We start from the raw sequence: 18882 nt of genomic DNA on the forward strand, positions 1-18882 counted from the left end.
CTTGCAAATCCGGTCGTATTCTGGATTTGCGCGCACAACTTAATTAGTTAACAAGCCAGTCAGTGCGATAATTGCCAATTAACAACTATTGACACTAATTGGCATTAATTAGAATTTACATGCACAACTGTGTAAAAGGTCTGTTTACGAAGCAGCGCTAGTGGCTGTCCATGCGCTAGGGCCGACACGGTCCATTCGCTTTGAATAGGCCGTGTCGGCACTAGCACATGGACAGCCGCTAGAGCTGCTTAGTAAACCGGAGTGTAAGTGTATTCTGTAACATGATGCCCATAAATTCTAAGTTTCATAGTTGAAAAAGGAGCGTGGCCATGGGTGTGGAATGGACAGGTCATGGGCACTTCACAAATCTATGCGTATTGTTATAGAGTACACCCAGACCACTCCTAATTTAGGCATCAGCATTTACACCAAGTTTGGCATAACTGCCCACAACTAAATTTAGTCACGAGGATGGACACTCGGCATATTCTGTAATCCGTGCAGAAATTTAGGCCTACTCTACAAAGTATAGAATATGCCTAGGCGTATTTTTTTTTCCATGCAGATTTTTCAGGTGCCATATATAGAATGTAGGCCTATGCACATAACTAATAGTTATGCATGTAAATTGGAGACATGCTTCACCCATGTGTATGTTACATGCTAAACCACTTACACGCTACCTGATAGAATAGTGTGTAGCGCACTTATGCATGAAAGTACCACTGTTTTGTGCCCTTACATGTGAAAGATGTGTATGACTACACACACCTAGTTATAGAATTGTCCTTTAAGTCTTTGCCTAACGAAATGGAGGGTTAGGTGACTTAACCAAGATCACAAGGAGCAGCAGCGGGATTTGAACCAGGCTTCCTTGGATCACAGCCCAATGCTCTAACCATCAGGCAACTGAGTAAAAGAGAAAAAGGTGGACGTGGGGTTCATTTTTTAAATGTTCCTACAGGTTACATTACAACTTGAAATCAAGGAGCCTTATATTCAGAACAGGCTCTTGCCCAATTAAATCACAATGAGTGGGCCGTCGCTAGATTTTCGGCAACATTTAAGCGCACAGTGCTACCGAAAATCTAGTGTGACCCCCATGGCACTTGCCAGGAGTTGGGGAGGAGCCAAGAGTTATGTGGACACCAGTAATATTCATTGCCGATGCCTGCATAATGAGCCGGGCATGTAGGACCACATCAAAGGCAGTTTCAAGCTTTGCCTAGGTAGCTATGCAAGTACGGTACTGAACACTGGCTGATGGTGGACACTCTTTTATGTTAGTGTTATTTTGACCAAGTTTTGCCAGTTGATATTCAGCCCGTGGGAGGCAAGCTGGCTAAGTGCTGCGACTGGCGTTCAGCCCAGATATTCAATGCCAGGCTGTTTCCGGTGATCAGTATTGAATAGCCGGGGTTTTTTCACCAGCTTAAACTGACCCGTTTATAGCAGCCAAGGATAGGACTGCTATTTATGCGGTCTGGTTTGGCCGCTAAACTTAGCCAGTGAAGTACTGAATATTGACAGCTAGTCAGTTATATCGCTCGATATATCTGGTTAGCCACTAAGTGCTAATATTCAACAGAGATAACCAGCTATTAACCATCCAGGAGCCATTCCTGCTGGTTAAATAGTGCTGAATATCAGTGGATTCGTTTCTTTTAGGGTTGTACATTTAATGCATTAATAACGCAATTAACACATTAAATGTTTAACTTGCATTAACATTTTTCACACGAGTTAGCTCGGCACTTGGCCAAGTCTCTCTCCCTTTTTTATTTCCTTCTGGAACCTTACCTCTCCGATGCTCCAGCAGCTGCCTCCTCTGTGCGCTCCAAGCCTCTCTCTGTAACAGAAAGTTCTGTCAGAGGGGGTAGAACTTCTGCTACAGAGGCTTAAGGCGAGTGAGGCAGGGAGAAGGAGCTGCTTGTCCTTGTGCCGCGCCTTGAGAAGTCGCTGCGGGGTAAGCCCTGAGATAGAAAGAGAAAGAAAGATGCAGATGGTTGGGGGGGGGGGAGAGGAAAAGAGAAAGTGAGAGTGTGATGTGGGGTGGGGGGAGGGGGACCACGGTGGGAAAAAGATGGAAAAGAGAAAGAGAGAGAGTGATGTGTGTGTGTGGGGGGGGGGGGATCGCGGCAGGAAAAAGAGAACATGAGAGAGAGAGTGATGCTAGGGAGGAGGGGGACTGCGGTGGGAAATAAGTACATAAGTATTGCCATACTGGGACAAACCAAAGGTCCATCAAGCCCAGCATCCTGTTTCCAATGGTGGCCAATCCAGGTTACGAATACCTGGCAAGATCCCAAAAAAGTACAAAACATTTTATGCTGCTTATCCCAGAAATAAGCAGTGGAGTTTCCCCAAGTCCATTTTAATAATGGTCTATGGACTTTTTCCTTTAGGAAGCTGTCCAAACCTTTCTTAAACCCCGCTAAGCTAACCACTTTTACCACATTCTCTGGCAACAAATTACAGAGTTTAATAACACGTTGAGTGAAGAAAATATTTCTCCGATTCATTTTAAATTTACTACTTTGTAGCTTCATCAAATGCCCCCTAGTCCCAGTATTTTTGGAAAGAGTAAACAGATGCTTCACATCTACCCTTTCCACTCCACTCATTATTTCATAAACCTCTATCATATCTCCCCTCAGCTCTCTATTCTCCAAGCTGGAGCCCTAGCCACTGTAGCCTATCCTCATAGGAAGTCGTCCCATCCCCTTTATCATTTTTGTCATCCTTCTCTGCACCTTTTCTAATTCCACTATATCTTTTTTGAGATGCGGTAACCAGAATTGAACACAATATTCAAGGTGCAGTCGCACCATGGAGCGATACAAAGGCATTATAACGTCCTCATTTTTGTTTTCCATTCCTTTCCTAATAATACCTAACATTCTATTTGCTTTCTTAGCCACCGTAGCACACTGAGAAGAAGGTTTCAACGTATCATCAACAACGACACCTAGATCCCTTTCTTGGTCAGTGACTCCTAATGTGGAGCCTTGCATTACGTAGCTATAATTCGGGTTCCTCTTTCCCACATGCATCACTTTGCAGTTGCTCACATTAAACGTCATCTGCCATTTAGATGCCCAGTCTTGTAAGGTTGTCTTGTAATTTTTCACAATCCTCTCGTGAGAGAGAGTGAGACCCTGGGGCAAAAAGAGAGAAAAAGATGTGGACCATGTGGGGGAGGGTGGACCACAGCAGGAAAAAGAGGAAAAGAGAAACTGAGAGAGAGATTATGATGCGGGGAAGAAGGGGACTGCAGCGGTACAAAGAGGAGAAGAGAGAGAGAGATGCAAGGGGGGGATGTTAGAGGGACAGATGCTGGAAATAACAGATGGAAGAATTAAAGAAGGAAGATGGTAGCCATAGAAGGGAAGGGAGGAAAAGTGAAAAAATGGTTATCATGGATGGAGGGAAGGGGGGAGATGTAGCCCATGGAGGAGTGGGAGATGGGAGGAGATGGAGCCATAGGAGGGGAAGGGAAGAGATGATGCCCATGGAGGGGAGGGAGATGGGAGGAGATGATGCCAGGGGAAGAGAAGGGAAGGGAAGGGAGGAGATGGTGCTTATGGAGTGGAGGGAGATGATAAGAGTTGGTGCCTGCCTCCTCTGACAGAACTTCCTGTTACAAAGAGAGGCTTAGTACCAGGTGAGAAGCAGCGTTTGTTCACTGCAGCAGTCAAGGTTGAGGGCTGTGAGGAGCAGGGAGAAGAAATGCACAGAGCAGAGGGGGCTGCTGGAGTGCTGGGGGGAAAAAGAAAGAGAGAAAGAAAAATGCAGACCGAGGGGGGGGGGGGGGGGGGGGGAGCTTGGGCATTAGTGGGACAGATGCTAGAAATAGGGGATGGAAGAATCAAAAAACAGAGATGGTGGCCATAGAAGGGAGGGGAGGAAAAAGAGAAGCGAAAAAAATATGATCATGGAGGGCAGGAGAGGGGAGGGGAAGATGATTATAAAAATAAAAATCACCAGACAACAAAGGTTAAAAAAAATATTGTATTTTTTAGTAGGGCTGCACAATTAACGCATATGTAGCTGTGTTGTTGGAAGGAGTGTGACTAAGATCAGGTTGTATGGGGGCATCTCCCATCATCACTCGGAGCTGTCGACCCCAGTCAAAGCTGGATTGTGTGATTAATCACGCAATTAAAATTTTAATCAATGCACAGCCCTAGTTTCTTTTCATTTTCATCAGCCCTTTATTCTACTATCATACTGTGGCAGGTCTAATGTTCAGTTTTAGCAGGGTTTTATCTCAGGATATGATTTATTCACCTATCTAGGAATGACAGATTGAGAGAGTTAAGTTAAACTGACAGGCCTGGATCAGTCCCCCTATTCAACCCTGTGATTTTTAATTCCAAATACAACACTGCTGCATTTTCTGTCTAACTGTATGTATATTGGCAGTGCTGTATAAATGATCCTAAAGGAATAGTTGGAGGACGTATTCTTGAACTCATGAATTGTAAGCGCTGCAGTTGCAGCTTTCATAATCTGATTACTAGATGAGTGTACAGTGTGAAATAAATCACTGTGAGAGTGCGCCCAAAAGTGGCCTGTGCTGGTGTAGGTGCATGTTTTGAACGCGCGCAGGTCCATTTCCTAAGCAGGCCTGGAAAAAAGGGGGTTTTCTAATGTGCCGGAAAATGGACGTGCGGCAAAATGAAAACCAGCGCGCATCCATATTCGGCCTGAGACCTTAACACTGCCCATTGACTTAGTGCTAAGGTCTCACACGCTAACTGGGCGGTAAGCGTGCAGCGTGCGCCGACTGCCAATTACCGCTGGGCAGGGGCCCCACAGTAGAAAATAGAGAATATTTTCTACCGTGTATTTTAGGCGCACGCCAAAAATGAAATTACCACCCAGGGCACGTGGTAGCACCAATTTGACGTGCGTTGAACGCACATAAGCGCCTACACACCTTTGTAAAAGGGCCCCTGTGTGCGTCCCCACCCAGCATTCAGTGATTCTAGAACATGAGGCAATACAATGAAACAACCACACTAACTCTCTCTTCCTTGCAGTTTCCTTAAAGCAGGAGGAAACGCCATCAGTTCTGTTACTTGGCACCAGTAAGTATCTGGCTCTTATATAGATTATGAGCCCAGGATTTAAAAAGTACATGAGCTCTGTTTTTAGCCAAACTTAGCTTAGATTTTCAGCTGAAAATTCATCTTAATTTAGGAGCTTAAAGTTATTCTTAAAAATGTAATCCTGCCGTTCATCTACTTAGATTTATGAGCCTAATTTATGAGGCTGGTCCTGAAAATCAGTGCTAAATTCCTAATTTCTTTTCCCTGCCCTAAATCCACCCCTATTGACATCCACGTTTTATGCTTCTAAATTTAGGAGTTTAGTGAAATTTTGAGTATGAGTTTTAGGCACTCTGTCCTAGACATTTTTCAAACAGCCAATTCAGGAGCATAACTCTCAAAGTTAGAAGCATAAATCCTTTGAATATTAGGCTCTACCCCCCCCCCCCCCCTTAATTCTATAAAAGTAGCCATAAATTGTGTATGCAAATTTGGGTGTGCAGTGCACCCAATTTGCATGCACAAGTTAACTGAATAATGAGCTAATTAGTGTCAATAATTGACTTTTTAACAATTATTGGCACTAATTGAAATCGATTAACATGTAAACACATAAGTTTAGGTGTGTGATCTGCACCTACATTTTACTTGTGTCCTGGAAAAGGGGGCACAGAAATAGGAGGATCATGGTTATTTTGGGGCAAATGGGTGTGGCTTTGAGTTACACATGGAATTATAGAATAAGGGCGTTCTGCGTGTAAATTTAGGCGGGGCATTTGCACCATGTTTTCATTGGTACAAATGGACGCGCCTAAATTTATACACGACCCCTGCACTTAAGCGCTATTTTATAAACTGCCCCTAACTTTAAGCACAGCTTATAGAATAGCTCTTAAGCAGGTTTTTTGGCACCAATTTTTTTAAGCATGATTTATAGAATTCTCCCCTATATATGCATTAGCCATATTTATAAATATTTCTGTTTAGATGGGAAAAATCTTTTCAGAGTTAGCCCTTATGTGCCTTATTATTACAATTAATCTTTTGACATAACTGGACTCTGGGCAAGTCACTTAAACCTCTATTGCCCCAGGTACAAATAAGTACCTGTATATACAATGTAAACCGCTTTGAATGTAGTTGCAAAAACCACAGAAAGGCAGTATATCAAGTCCCATTTCCCTTCCCTTTCCTCTTGAGAATGCATTTCACTGTTTTCTTGTATGCAGCAGTCACTAACTACACACAGGGCTATGATCTAGAAAATGGGATCTGTTCTTTTTTAATGTGGTGCTGTGCTTGTGGAATCTTGAGTTCTGAAGTTAGTGCATGCATGAAATCCATGGGGCTACATCACTGGTGCTTCTCAGAGTCATATTACTGGAATGACATTTAGAAGTTCCCATAGTGCAGTTACGTTGGAATCCATGGCAAGTACCGTATGCAAAAAAATATTGTAAGCAGAACGGAGGTTTTAAGGGAAGCACTGTCTCCAAAATTGTCTCTTTATTGAATTTTATGTTGAGAAATCATTTATATTGATGACCAGTATAATACAAACCGCAAGTAACAAAGCAGTTGACTGTCATCAGGAAAAATATTTGAATAGAACTTTCCCCCACCCCAACCCAAATACCACCTATTCAAAACTTTAATCCAGTATCAGGAGGCCTGTGTTCTTATGACCTTCTGAAAATTGCAGAATAAAAACAAAAACTTGCGGATGCACTCTTGCTATACAATCTGTGGATAATTGCACAATCTTGAAATATGCCGGATATTTTATAAAGTAGCCTCAATAGCCCAGGGAACCATTAATTAGGACTCCACTGAATTGGCCTGTATCATGGGCTCCTCCTACTTTCCGAAAAAACATCCACAAGTAACAAAAAACTCCCTACTCAAGGGAGAAAAAGATCTTGTGAACAAAAAAACGGATAGAGGGGTATTTTAGTAATCTAGTGCAAATATCAATATAACTATAAGTGCATTACACCACAGAGAGTAATAAATGGAAGTAAAGAAAATATGTATATAATCACTTCATAATCCTCTAAAAATGTATACTGAAACGATATTCAAAAGAGAACCACCATTCATTAAATTACTACTTGATTAGAAACTTTTTCAATGTTGGAATATGCCACTTATCTTGAAGCCTGGAACTGCTATCACTTCAAAATTCAAAATTCGAGTAGCCAGATCCACCAAAAGCAATTATGAACGGTTTCCAGCCCTGGTTCATGTCTTTCAGTCACATATAGTTCCGGTTGTGAAGTGAAATTTATATGCGTGGGTACTGCTACAGCGGTTTATATACTCAGCCGTAATGTCTTCTTAATTTTCTCGACAGCAAGGGACCCCACTGTTTCGCGTTCTTCATCAGGAGAAATATCCAAAAACAAATAGATTTGTTTCTTTTCTATCCATCGCGAACCTTGGTCCAGAACATGGCGACTATTAATATAGAACGCCAACATTAATAGCTCCAACCTATGGGTGTTCCGTAGTTATTTAAGGTAGCCAATCGGTGAGTTGACCTGCTTGTGTTCTATTGTCCAATCACTTCTATTGAGAAATTTAAAGAGATAAAATCCTCTTTAGGGAAAGTCAACTTGCTATAGTTAATTGATAGAAATTCTGTAATGAAAAGATGTTATACTATGCGATTTGAAGTTACTTTAGAATAAATCTTGAATTTCCTAGAGAAGAGAGGACTTTTTTTGTGTGTATACATATATTTTTTCAACACGTTAAGTATGCAAGATTATCGATAGAATCAATTGTGGTGAGTGTTAACTTCTCTAGGAAATTCAAGATTTATTCTAAAGTAACTTCAAATCGCATAGTATAACATCTTTTCATTACAGAATTTCTATCAATTAACTATAGCAAGTTGACTTTCCCTAAAGAGGATTTTATCTCTTTAAATTTCTCAATAGAAGTGATTGGACAATAGAACACAAGCAGGTCAACTCACCGATTGGCTACCTTAAATAACTAAAGAACACCCATAGGGTGGAGCTATTAATGTTGGCGTTCTATATTAATAGTCGCCATGTTCTGGACCAAGGTTCGCGATGGATAGAAAAGAAACAAATCTATTTGTTTTTGGATATTTCTCCTAATGAAGAACGCGAAACAGTGGGGTCCCTTGCTGTCGAGAAAATTAAGAAGACATTACGGCTGAGTATATAAACCGCTGTAGCAGTACCCACGCATATAAATTTCACTTCACAACCGGAACTATATGTGACTGAAAGACATGAACCAGGGCTGGAAACCGTTCATAATTGCTTTTGGTGGATCTGGCTACTCGAATTTTGAAGTGATAGCAGTTCCAGGCTTCAAGATAAGTGGCATATTCCAACATTGAAAAAGTTTCTAATCAAGTAGTAATTTAATGAATGGTGGTTCTCTTTTGAATATCGTTTCAGTATACATTTTTAGAGGATTATGAAGTGATTATATACATATTTTCTTTACTTCCATTTATTACTCTCTGTGGTGTAATGCACTTATAGTTATATTGATATTTGCACTAGATTACTAAAATACCCCTCTATCCGTTTTTTTGTTCACAAGATCTTTTTCTCCCTTGAGTAGGGAGTTTTTTGTTACTTGTGGATGTTTTTTCGGAAAGTAGGAGGAGCCCATGATACAGGCCAATTCAGTGGAGTCCTAATTAATGGTTCCCTGGGCTATTGAGGCTACTTTATAAAATATCCGGCATATTTCAAGATTGTGCAATTATCCACAGATTGTATAGCAAGAGTGCATCCGCAAGTTTTTGATATATGTTAGTGCACTCTAGACAATTTGAGATATTTAGAATAAAAACAAAACAAAACAGAGATTCAGTGTCCACATTAGGATCCCAAAGGCCTCTCAAAGAGAGTTTAATACTCTGCTACGTGCTCTAGGCGATAAGGATTGTATATATTTATCCCACATCAATAAGGATTACACTTTTACACTTAAAGGATGCCCTAGCCACATTTCTTTCCAAAATCATCAAGGTATGGAACTTATTACACTACACCCAATATGAGGGTGTATGTGAAACTGTCCAAACCCCCAAGATAATCTTTTTACCAACAATCCCTGCTTTCCCAATGAGTTAACAGTCTCCTCTGTCCTGCAGCGCAAAAGTCTTAGTGATCCAAACGAAATCCCACTGTACAAGCCGGTATAGGGATTGTAATATCTTCTCCAAGTACACTATTATTGCATTCCAGAAGGATTTTACTCAGGGGCATGTACAGCACGCATGAAACAGGAAGTTTATGTCCAAATTACATTTTTGGCAAAAGAGATGAGTCTGCTGTCCCCATTTTAAACAGTTGTTCCTGAGTAAGAATGATGCAATAAACCAAACTGGCATTCTCTTCTGCGTTTATAGTGAAACTCGGGATTCTTGCAATTAAAACTAGAAAAATCAATCGAAGAACATAACTTAAGAACACAGGAATAGCTATACTGGGTCAGACCACTGGTCCAGTATCCTGTTTCCAACAGTGGCCAATCCAGGTTACAAGCACCCAGCGCGTTTTTTCTAGCGAAAAAGGTGCCGGTACTCAAATGCCAGGGCACCCTTCAGGGGTGGGATGATCATTGAGGGACCCACCCCACAATAGCCAGGCCCCCTGCAAACAGTCACAGCATCTTTGACAAGGCAGAATTTGTATGTAGAGCCTGAGCTCTTTCATTAAAATATGAGGACCATGGGTCAATTGTAGCAGGCAAAGTACCCCCAAGTACCCCCTCAAAAAAAGCCCTGCAAGTACCTGACAAGATCCCAGAACAGTAAACTTGACTGGTAAAGTAAATTTGAGCACTTTGAAGAAGGCAGCTTTAGCAATTTAATTACAGAACCTTCCCTGATGCAGAGTCGAAACATGGCCCATGTCGGTCGGTCTGTCCTTTACCAGTCAAGTTCAAGATCAGTTGATTTTCTGAAATGATAAAGTTTTCACCAATACTAATTTTGACTTTAAGTATAGTTGCAATCTTAGCACTTAGTTTGGAGTCAGTGAAGAGTAAGGCCAGTCACAAGCAGTAGCTCATGTGAAAGGGCTCCTATGGTTCGATTGAATTTGAGCTTTGGAATATAAATTGGATGCCAGCATTGGGATGTTTTATATTCTTGCTTCAATGTTAAGCACAGAAATACCTGGTAGTATTGTCCAAAGGAAAGTAAATACTTGGATTCCTTTACAGAATGGACTCCTATCAGACAGCCTGTTATAGGATGACCCTGTATGTGACGGAAAAAGTATGTTTCTGATTTCATTTGCTTTATTTCCTCCATTGCGTCCTCTGAAGCTGAGTTGTGGCACATGTTTAAATTGAACAATGTATTGGCTGAAGAGAGAATGAATGTTTTGGGGGTCTTGTCCCTTTGTTCCAGCTGACAGCATAGTGGAAGCATAGTGGAAGCCTATGTATTTTACTTCCTGCAGCCAGTTCCAGACATTACTGATGTCCATAAAGGGCTAAAGGAGGGCTGTGTACACTGTAATGAAGCTGACACTCCTCTGACTGAGGACTGGACTTGCTCAAGGGGGAGGGGGGTTTATTCAGTTACCTGAGATGCATTTGTTAAACAAGGAGTCCAGTTATACTTATTTGCCAGACTCAGTGAATTCATTTTTGACTGAAGATGTTGCTACATTCAGGGTTTTTTTTTTTTTACTAAGGCTCGCTTAGGTTTTTAGCGCACACTAAAAATAGGCGCATGTTAAGCATTAGAGACACCAATGTATTCCTTTGGGCGTCTCTAACGTTTAGCGTGCGTCTATTTTTATGTTTAATTCTGTTTATTAGTGGTAACACAACTTATACAATGTTCCAACACGAACATAAAGCGAAACTGTATCATAACATCATCTCTAACTGCGTCACCAAACATTTATTTTCTCCCCCCCCCCCCCCCCCCCCCAAATTAACTCCCCGTCCCCTCCCTTCCTCCCTCCTTCCCAGAAGAACAGGCAAGCATTCAAACATTTAAAAGTCTGCTTCTAACTCCAGGTGACAACGATTTCCAGAAGGGGTTCCAACAGTCCTGGAATTCTACACCTCTTTCCGAGTTCCAGTCCTGTATATCCAGCCTTTCAAGTCTCATCAGTACAATCAACTTGACACGCCATTGTTGAATTCCCGGACACTGCCCGGTTGTCCACCCTGCCAGGAGCGATTGCAGTACTCCCCGCTCCCCCCGTTTTCTATTTCTGTTGATGGCTCTCTCATTCTCCCTGTCTCCTCAGCTCTAAACCTTGGGGTCATCTTTGACTCTTCTCTCTCCTTCTCTGCTCATATCCAGCAGACCGCCAAGACCTGTCGTTTCTTTCTTTACAACATCCGTAAAATCCGCCCCTTTCTTTCCGAGCACTCTACCAAAACCCTCATCCACACCCTTGTCACCTCTCGTTTAGACTACTGCAATCTGCTTCTTGCTGGCCTCCCACTTAGTCACCTCTCCCCTCTCCAGTCGGTTCAAAACTCTGCTGCCCGTCTCATCTTCCGCCAGGGTCGCTTTACTCATACTACCCCTCTCCTCAAGACCTTTCACTGGCTCCCTATCCGTTTTCGCATCCTGTTCAAACTTCTTCTACTAACCTATAAATGTATTCACTCTGCTGCTCCCCAGTATCTCTCCACACTCGTCCTTCCCTACACCCCTTCCCGTGCACTCCGCTCCATGGATAAATCCTTCTTATCTGTTCCCTTCTCCACTACTGCCAACTCCAGACTTCGCGCCTTCTGTCTCGCTGCACCCTACGCCTGGAATAAACTTCCTGAGCCCCTACGTCTTGCCCCATCCTTGGCCACCTTTAAATCTAGACTGAAAGCCCACCTCTTTAACATTGCTTTTGACTCGTAACCACTTGTAACCACTCGCCTCCACCTACCCTCCTCTCTTCCTTCCCGTTCACATTAATTGATTTGATTTGCTTACTTTATTTATTTTTTGTCTATTAGATTGTAAGCTCTTTGAGCAGGGACTGTCTTTCTTCTATGTTTGTGCAGCGCTGCGTATGCCTTGTAGCGCTATAGAAATGCTAAATAGTAGTAGTAGTAGTAGTAGTACTGTTAAAGTCACCTTATTGGCAAATGATTTATAGCCTCTAGGCGCTGGTAGCCCTAGGCGGGGTCTGCCAAACAGTAATAATACATCATAGTACCACCTTGATCCCCACCAAGTAGAGACCTGCAACAGTACCTCCCTCCACAACTTCTCCACTCTCCTACATCCCCAGAACATGTGTCCAATCAGTACGCCCTCCGCACCACATCTTGGGCACTCTCCCCAGGAGGAGGTCCCCATGTGGAATGCTCTACGCGGTGAAATGTACATTCGGAGCGCAAATTTATACCATGTCTCCCAGTGTTCAGTGAACCTGGACCTCTTACGAATGCCCAGAATAAAGGATTTAAGGTGTTCTACTACAATAGGGGTTCCAAGGTCTATGGTCCAGGCCTCCGCCAATTTTTTATAATCCAATTCTGAGGCTGAGTCTTTGATATGTCTGTGGTAGAAGGTCAGTGGCACTCGTTGTTGTGCCTCAAAGGAGAATGCCGTCGATAGTTCCTCTCTGACATCTTCAGTCAGGTCCGTCCAAGGAAGACCCCGAATATAATGTGCCAGTTGATAATAATGCCAATAGTCTTTGTTGGGAATATTGTACTCCCTTTGTAGCTCCGTAAAGGGTTTAATTTTTCCTTCATCGGTCACTGCCTGTAGTAAATATTTGAGTCCCTGTCTCTCCCAGCGTTCAAATGTTGGGTACAAATTACCCGCTGGAAACCTCGGATTGCCACATATAGGTAAGAATGGTGTTACCCTTGGCGAGAAATGATGTAGGCGGCACACCCAGCGCCATGTGGCCCGCGCTGCTGGCATTATGCCTGACTGGTGTAGTTCCACAGGGGTCTCCCTATCCGGCAAGTGTAGGAGGCATCCCAAGTCCGCAACCGGGGACATCCGCCTCTCCAGGGGGGTGTTTGAAAAATCTGAGGTTCGTCTATGCCAGTCATTGATGTGCCGCATTCCGCAGGCGACAGTCACGTGTCGTAAGCTAATGAGGCCCACCCCCCCATATTCCACTGGGGTGCACATCATCATTAATGGGAGCCGTGGCTTCCTCCCTCTCCACAGAAATTTATTTAAAAGTCTGTTCTGTTGTCGTTCATCCGTTTTGGAAAGGTAAAGAGGCACTGTTTGAAAGACATATAGCCATTTTGGGATAATAAACATATTATACAGTGCCACTCGCCAAAATAGGGATATTGGGAGGTTCTCCCACGCCTCCAGCTTCGACTTAGTATCTGACATTAAAACAGTCACATTAAGTTCATGCAGCTTCTTCAAGTCTGCTGGTATTTGTATCCCCAAATATTTGAGGGAATCTTCTGCCCACCTGAGAGGGAAAGGTCCACGCCAGGCGCTCCTTACCGAAGGCATCAGTGGGAGTGCCCAGGATTTGTCATAGTTCAAGCGTGTGTCTATTTTTAGTGCATGCTAAAAACGTAAGCACGCCTTAGTAAAAAAAAATCCTTAGATTTTAAGGGGTCTTTTACTAAGGCATGTTGGCGTTTTTAGTGCATGCTAAAAAATAGCGCTCAACGCTAGAGATGCCAATGTATTCCTATGGGTGTCTTTAGCGTTTAGCGCATGTCTGTGTTTAGTGTGCACTAAAAATGCCAGCACACCTTTGTAAAAGACCCCCTAAGTGAACTGAGCTCTAAAACATTTATTAATTTAGATTTTGCTCACACCTTTTTCAGTGGTAGCTCAAGGTGAGTTACATTCAGATACTCTGGATATTTCTCTGTCCCAGGAGGGCTCACAATCTAAGTTTGTACCTGAGGCAATGGAGGATTAAGTGACTTGCCCAAGATCACAAGGAGCAGCAGTGGGATTTGAACTGGCCACCTCTGGATTGCAGGACTGGTGCTCTAACCACTAGGCCACTCCCCCAGTCTGCTAATGTGCATTGCTGTTTTAGACATCACTTATCAGACAGAAGAAATAAAAAGAAAGGGTGAACAAGTAAACCTGGCATTCCTACCAAGCTAAGGGGGCCTTTAATCAAAGTGTGGTAAAAAGTGGCCTTAGCTCCCTTATTCAGGTCATTCCCACATGCTAAGGCCATTTTTACTACAGGGGTAAAATGGCCAATTTGTCTGTTTACCCTATTAATGGCCACGTGCTAATTTTCCCATTACTGTGTGGCCATTAGCGCATGAGTCCCTACTGCCATCCGTTATGTAAGCAGTAAGGGCTCACGCAGTAAACTATGCTGTAGTTGGTTAGCGAGTGGCAATGTAGCTGCGCTGATTAGTGCAGAACACGCCCACTCATTGCCCCCAGCGCTAAAAAAAACAAATTTCTATCACATATTAATAAACACATTTTTTATTTTTTAGTGCATGGGCAGCGCTTGCACATCTAAAAGTTACTGTGGGACGCCTCGCAGTAAGCCATCTGTTGCTGCAGCAAGCATGCGTTAGTACTTAACCACAGCTTAGAAAAGGACTCTTAAAACTTTTAACTTATCAAGTTCTTGATAAAATCTGAGCTTAATATACTGGACACCCTCTGCTAGATTAGAGAGCAAGACATAATTACTCTTTTTTTGAACGGTGTCTGTGGGTTTTGTTTTGTTTTTTAAATTTTTTGTTGTTATTGTTTTCCAGTTATTACGTGAATGGAAGAACTGCTTCTGAAAAGGATTTCCTGAATCCCATTGTGTTGGATGGTTTGATACTGATGATAAAAAACGTTTTTCAGGTGCTGTATCTTCTGAAAAACCAGGGGGCCGATGCTCAAAAATGTAACGCTGGCGTTAGATGCAATTTGCGCCGGACTAGCCTGCATGTTAATGTGTGCAGAATGATCAGAGGGCTCTAGCATGGTCGCAAATTGTAATTAAATGTGTTCAAAGGGATGTTGATGAGGTCATTTGGTATTCCTTACCGATGCTTGGAGAACCATGGGCGTAGACTGGGGGGGGGGGGGGGGGCAATGCCCCCCCAAACGACGACGAGGCGCCGCCACGCCAGTAGTTAAAAAACAAAACAAAAAAAAACAAGCAGGCACGCGCTCCTCTCCATCCGCTTGGCTTCCCTGCCCTCTCTGCGTCCCGCCTTCCTCTGACGTCATTTCCTTTCGGGCGGGACGCAGACAGAGAGGGCAGGGAAGCCAAGCGGACGGAGAGGAGCGTGTCCGTCTACCCTTCTCTCTTCCTCCCTCCCTCCGGCGCAGGCAGCAGTCTTTTCCAGCGTTCCTGGCAGCGGTAGCATTGTACACGCTGCCTTTGGTTCTGCCCCGAAGCCTTCTCTTCAAGTTCCTGTTCCCGCATAGGTGGGAACAGGAACTTGAAGAGAAGGCTTCCGGGGCAGACCGAAGGCAGCGTGTACAACGCTACCGCTGCCAGGAACGCTGAAAAAGACTGCTGCCTGCTCCGGAGGGAGGGAGGAAGAGAGGGGGTAGGCGGAGTCACAATCTTGGACCTCGTGCGGGGGGGGGGGGGAAGGGCAGCAGATGGAAGATGGATGGGACTGGGAGGGGTGGGGAGCAGAGGGAAGGAGCAAGAGATGGATGGGACTGGGAGCGTTGGGAGCAGAGGGAAGGACCAGGAGATGGATTGGACTGGGAGGGGTGGGGAGCAGAGGGAAGGACCAGGAGATGGATGGGATTGGGACAGGTCAGGCACAGCAGAGGGAAGGAGCAGAAGATGGATGGGACGGAGGGATGATGAGCAGAGGGAAGGAACAGAAGATGGATGGGAGGGGTGGGGAGCAAAGGGAAGGAGCAAGAGATGGATGGGACTCGGAGGGTGGGGAGCAGAGGGAAGCCTACTGGAAAGAAGACACTGCATAAAATAGAAGACACTGGGACCAAAGCGAATAGAAAAACTAAATGATCAGACAACAAAGGTAGATACAAGTATTTTATTCAGAATTTATTAATTGAACTATGTCAGCTTTTTGAAATGTGCATCTGTGATATTTTGCCTGTAAATTTCAATTCCTTCCTCCATATTAGCATATTTATTTGCATATGTATATATGCAAATGAATATGCTAATAAGCTCCGCCCATACGCTAATATGTTCCGCCCATCCTTTGCCCCCCCAAATGAAACAGTCAAATTACGCCTATGTCGGAGAACATTGCAGAAAGAAATGCTGCTCTTAACTCTGGAAACTTACCACCAGCTTGGGGATGGCATTCAAGGTTTTGAAGAGAGGATTTCTTCAGAATTTCTCACTTTAAACTGCTGGTTTTTGTCTTCTTTTAGAAGCAGAAGGAAGCTTGTGCAACCTATAAAGGTTGATAGTGAGAAATAAATGTGTGTGAGTTCGAGCAAAACTGAACGTGCAAGCACACATTGATGCCTGTTTTTCTGCGCTTACATAAGAGCCTCTGAAGTGAAAAACTTTTTTTGAGATGCTTGTATTTTTAAAGGCATAGAAGAACAACAGTGCAGATGTATGCTATGCTTCCACATCCAGTCTGCTTGCACTTCCTGTCTTGCCTGGGCATGTGTACAAGAACTGTGATTACCATAAAACTGTTATGCACATGCACCAGGCACATTCCTTCCCCTTGCTTTCAGTTTCATAGCACACACATAATTTGCTTTGAGCATTTGAGAACTGGGTTTTTGCACTGTTCTTGCACTAGGGGCTTTGCACTGTTGGCTTTAACGCTGGACCTTTGAGCATTGGGGCCCTGGATTGCACTTTTGCTGCTAGACAGATTAAACCTGGGAGAGATACTGGGAAGGGGAAGAAAGGATTCTTTAAAGCAGTTTACTGCTATTTCAGTATCACAGTCTAAACTGCCATACTCCCCTAGCAAGGCTGGACAAAAGCTTTGAAATCTTTTGTTATCCCTAGTGACACTCCAGGTCTTTGCAGAGTAGGTCATGGAGCGCCTTGCTGCCCCATGGCTGCTCCATGATTAGTAGTTAGAGGAGACCTGGATTCAGCACATACAGGAAGGAGCCCCAGAATTATTGTAAAAATAAAGTTTAATAATATGCACACTTTTTGTTCTCACCGGAGTCTGCAAATGGGTAATATGTAAGCCACATTGAGCCTACAAATAGGTGGGAAAATGTGGGATACAAATGTAATAAATAAATAAACAGGAAATGGTAATGAAAGCTGTATACCTGAGTGTGTGTGTGTTATAGCCTAGGTGATATTTTGTTTTTCAGTCCTCCAGGCTGAAAAGCACCTTTTAAATGTCTTAAGATTAATTCTGCAGCACAGTAAATACTAGCAAATCCTGGGTGGCAGATCCAAATATTTTATGTGGCCAGTCGATAGGTAACTGCTGTACGGTTTGCATATCTGTGATGTAGTCCAGGGCCCACATTGAGCTCATTGTCCTCCTGTGCTTCATGTTATTTAGATTGTGAATGAAACTGTGCCCAACAGAAAGGTCTGGCTGGGAGAAACTAGCTCGGCCTACGGAGGAGGGTCACCCGGACTGTCCAACACCTATATCGATGGCTTTATGTAAGTAGTTCCTCGCATGTGTCATTTTACAGGACTTTACATTTGAATTGCAGTCATAGTGATTGGAAGAGTAGCATGAAGGAGTAGCCCAATGGTTAGAGCAGTGGGCTCAGAATGAGGGAAGTCAGGGTCCAAGCACACTGTTGCTTATATGACCCAGAGCAAATTACTTCTTCTATTGTGTCAGGTACTGAGGGCCTCTTCTACTAACATGCATGCATTATGCAAATGGAGAACAATTTTAAGAACATACGAACAGCCGTACTGAGTTAGACCATTGGTCTATTTAGCCCAGTATCCTGCTTTCAACAGTGGCCAATCCAGGTCACAAGAACCTGGCAGAAACCCAATTAGTAGCACTATTCCATGCTACCAATCCCAGGGCAAGCAGTGGCTTCTCCATGTTTGTCTCAATAGCAGACTATGGTCTTTTCCTCCAGGAATTTGTCCAAATCTTTTTTAAAACCAGATACACTAACTGCTGTTACCACGTCCTCCGGCAGCGAGTTCCAGAGCTTAACTATTTGTTGAGTGAAAAAATATTTCCTCCTCTTTGTTTTAAAAGTATTTTCATGTAATTTCATTGAGTGTCCCCTGGTCTTTATACTTTTTGAAAAAGTGAAAAATCAGTTCACTTCCACCTGTTCTGCATCACTCAGGATTATATAGACCTGAATCATATCCCCCCTCAGCTGTTTCTTTTCTAAGCTGAAGAGCTCTAACCTCATATTCTATAACATGTCCATTTCAAGCCTGTTTATTTATTTAGCACATTTATACCCCACTTTTTTCCACATTGTGCAGACTCAAAGTGGCTTACAATGTACTGATTAGGCTGTCGCCAGACCAGCGGTAAAGAAAAGTTGGTGGCCACTTTTGTTTATAGAAAACTAGTGCAAATGGCCGAAAACACGTGTACATTTAAGATACGAGCATTTATACCAGCCCAATAAGTGGTGTAAGGCCTGTGCCTGCATGGTACTCTTCCACTAGTTGGTGTTTTAGTAGCTTAGTGGTTAGAGCACCAGTCTTGACATCCAGAGGTGGCTGCTGCTCTTTGTGATCTTGGGCAAGTCACTTAACCCTCCATTGCCTCAGGTACAAAATTAGATTGTGAGCCCTCCAGGGACAGAGAAATACCCAGTTTACATGAATGTAACTCACTACTGAAAAAGGTGTGAGCAAACTCCAAATACATAATAAATAAATGAAAGGCCACTTACGTGTGTCAGCAACTAAAATACTGCCATTTAAATGCCTTCTTGTCAGCTGCAACTGGGTGGGTCCTTATAGAA

The 18882-nt window shown here is 43.3% G+C and overlaps 1 protein-coding gene across 1 annotated transcript in view; it reads left to right on the forward strand.

Moving 5' to 3' along the window:
- The window catches only part of LOC115459306 (heparanase-like), a 48947-nt gene extending 31356 nt beyond the window's left edge, over nt 1-17591 (forward strand). Inside the window, exons 6-8 of the mRNA XM_030189152.1 lie at nt 5046-5093; nt 14754-14847; nt 17481-17591. Coding sequence (XP_030045012.1) covers nt 5046-5093; nt 14754-14847; nt 17481-17591 — 253 coding nt within the window. The remainder of the gene's footprint in view (nt 1-5045; nt 5094-14753; nt 14848-17480) is intronic.
- Nucleotides 17592-18882: the final 1291 nt, after the last annotated feature.

The sequence above is a fragment of the Microcaecilia unicolor genome, unplaced genomic scaffold (genome assembly GCF_901765095.1).
Source record: "Microcaecilia unicolor unplaced genomic scaffold, aMicUni1.1, whole genome shotgun sequence".
NCBI classification, from domain to species: domain Eukaryota; kingdom Metazoa; phylum Chordata; class Amphibia; order Gymnophiona; family Siphonopidae; genus Microcaecilia; species Microcaecilia unicolor.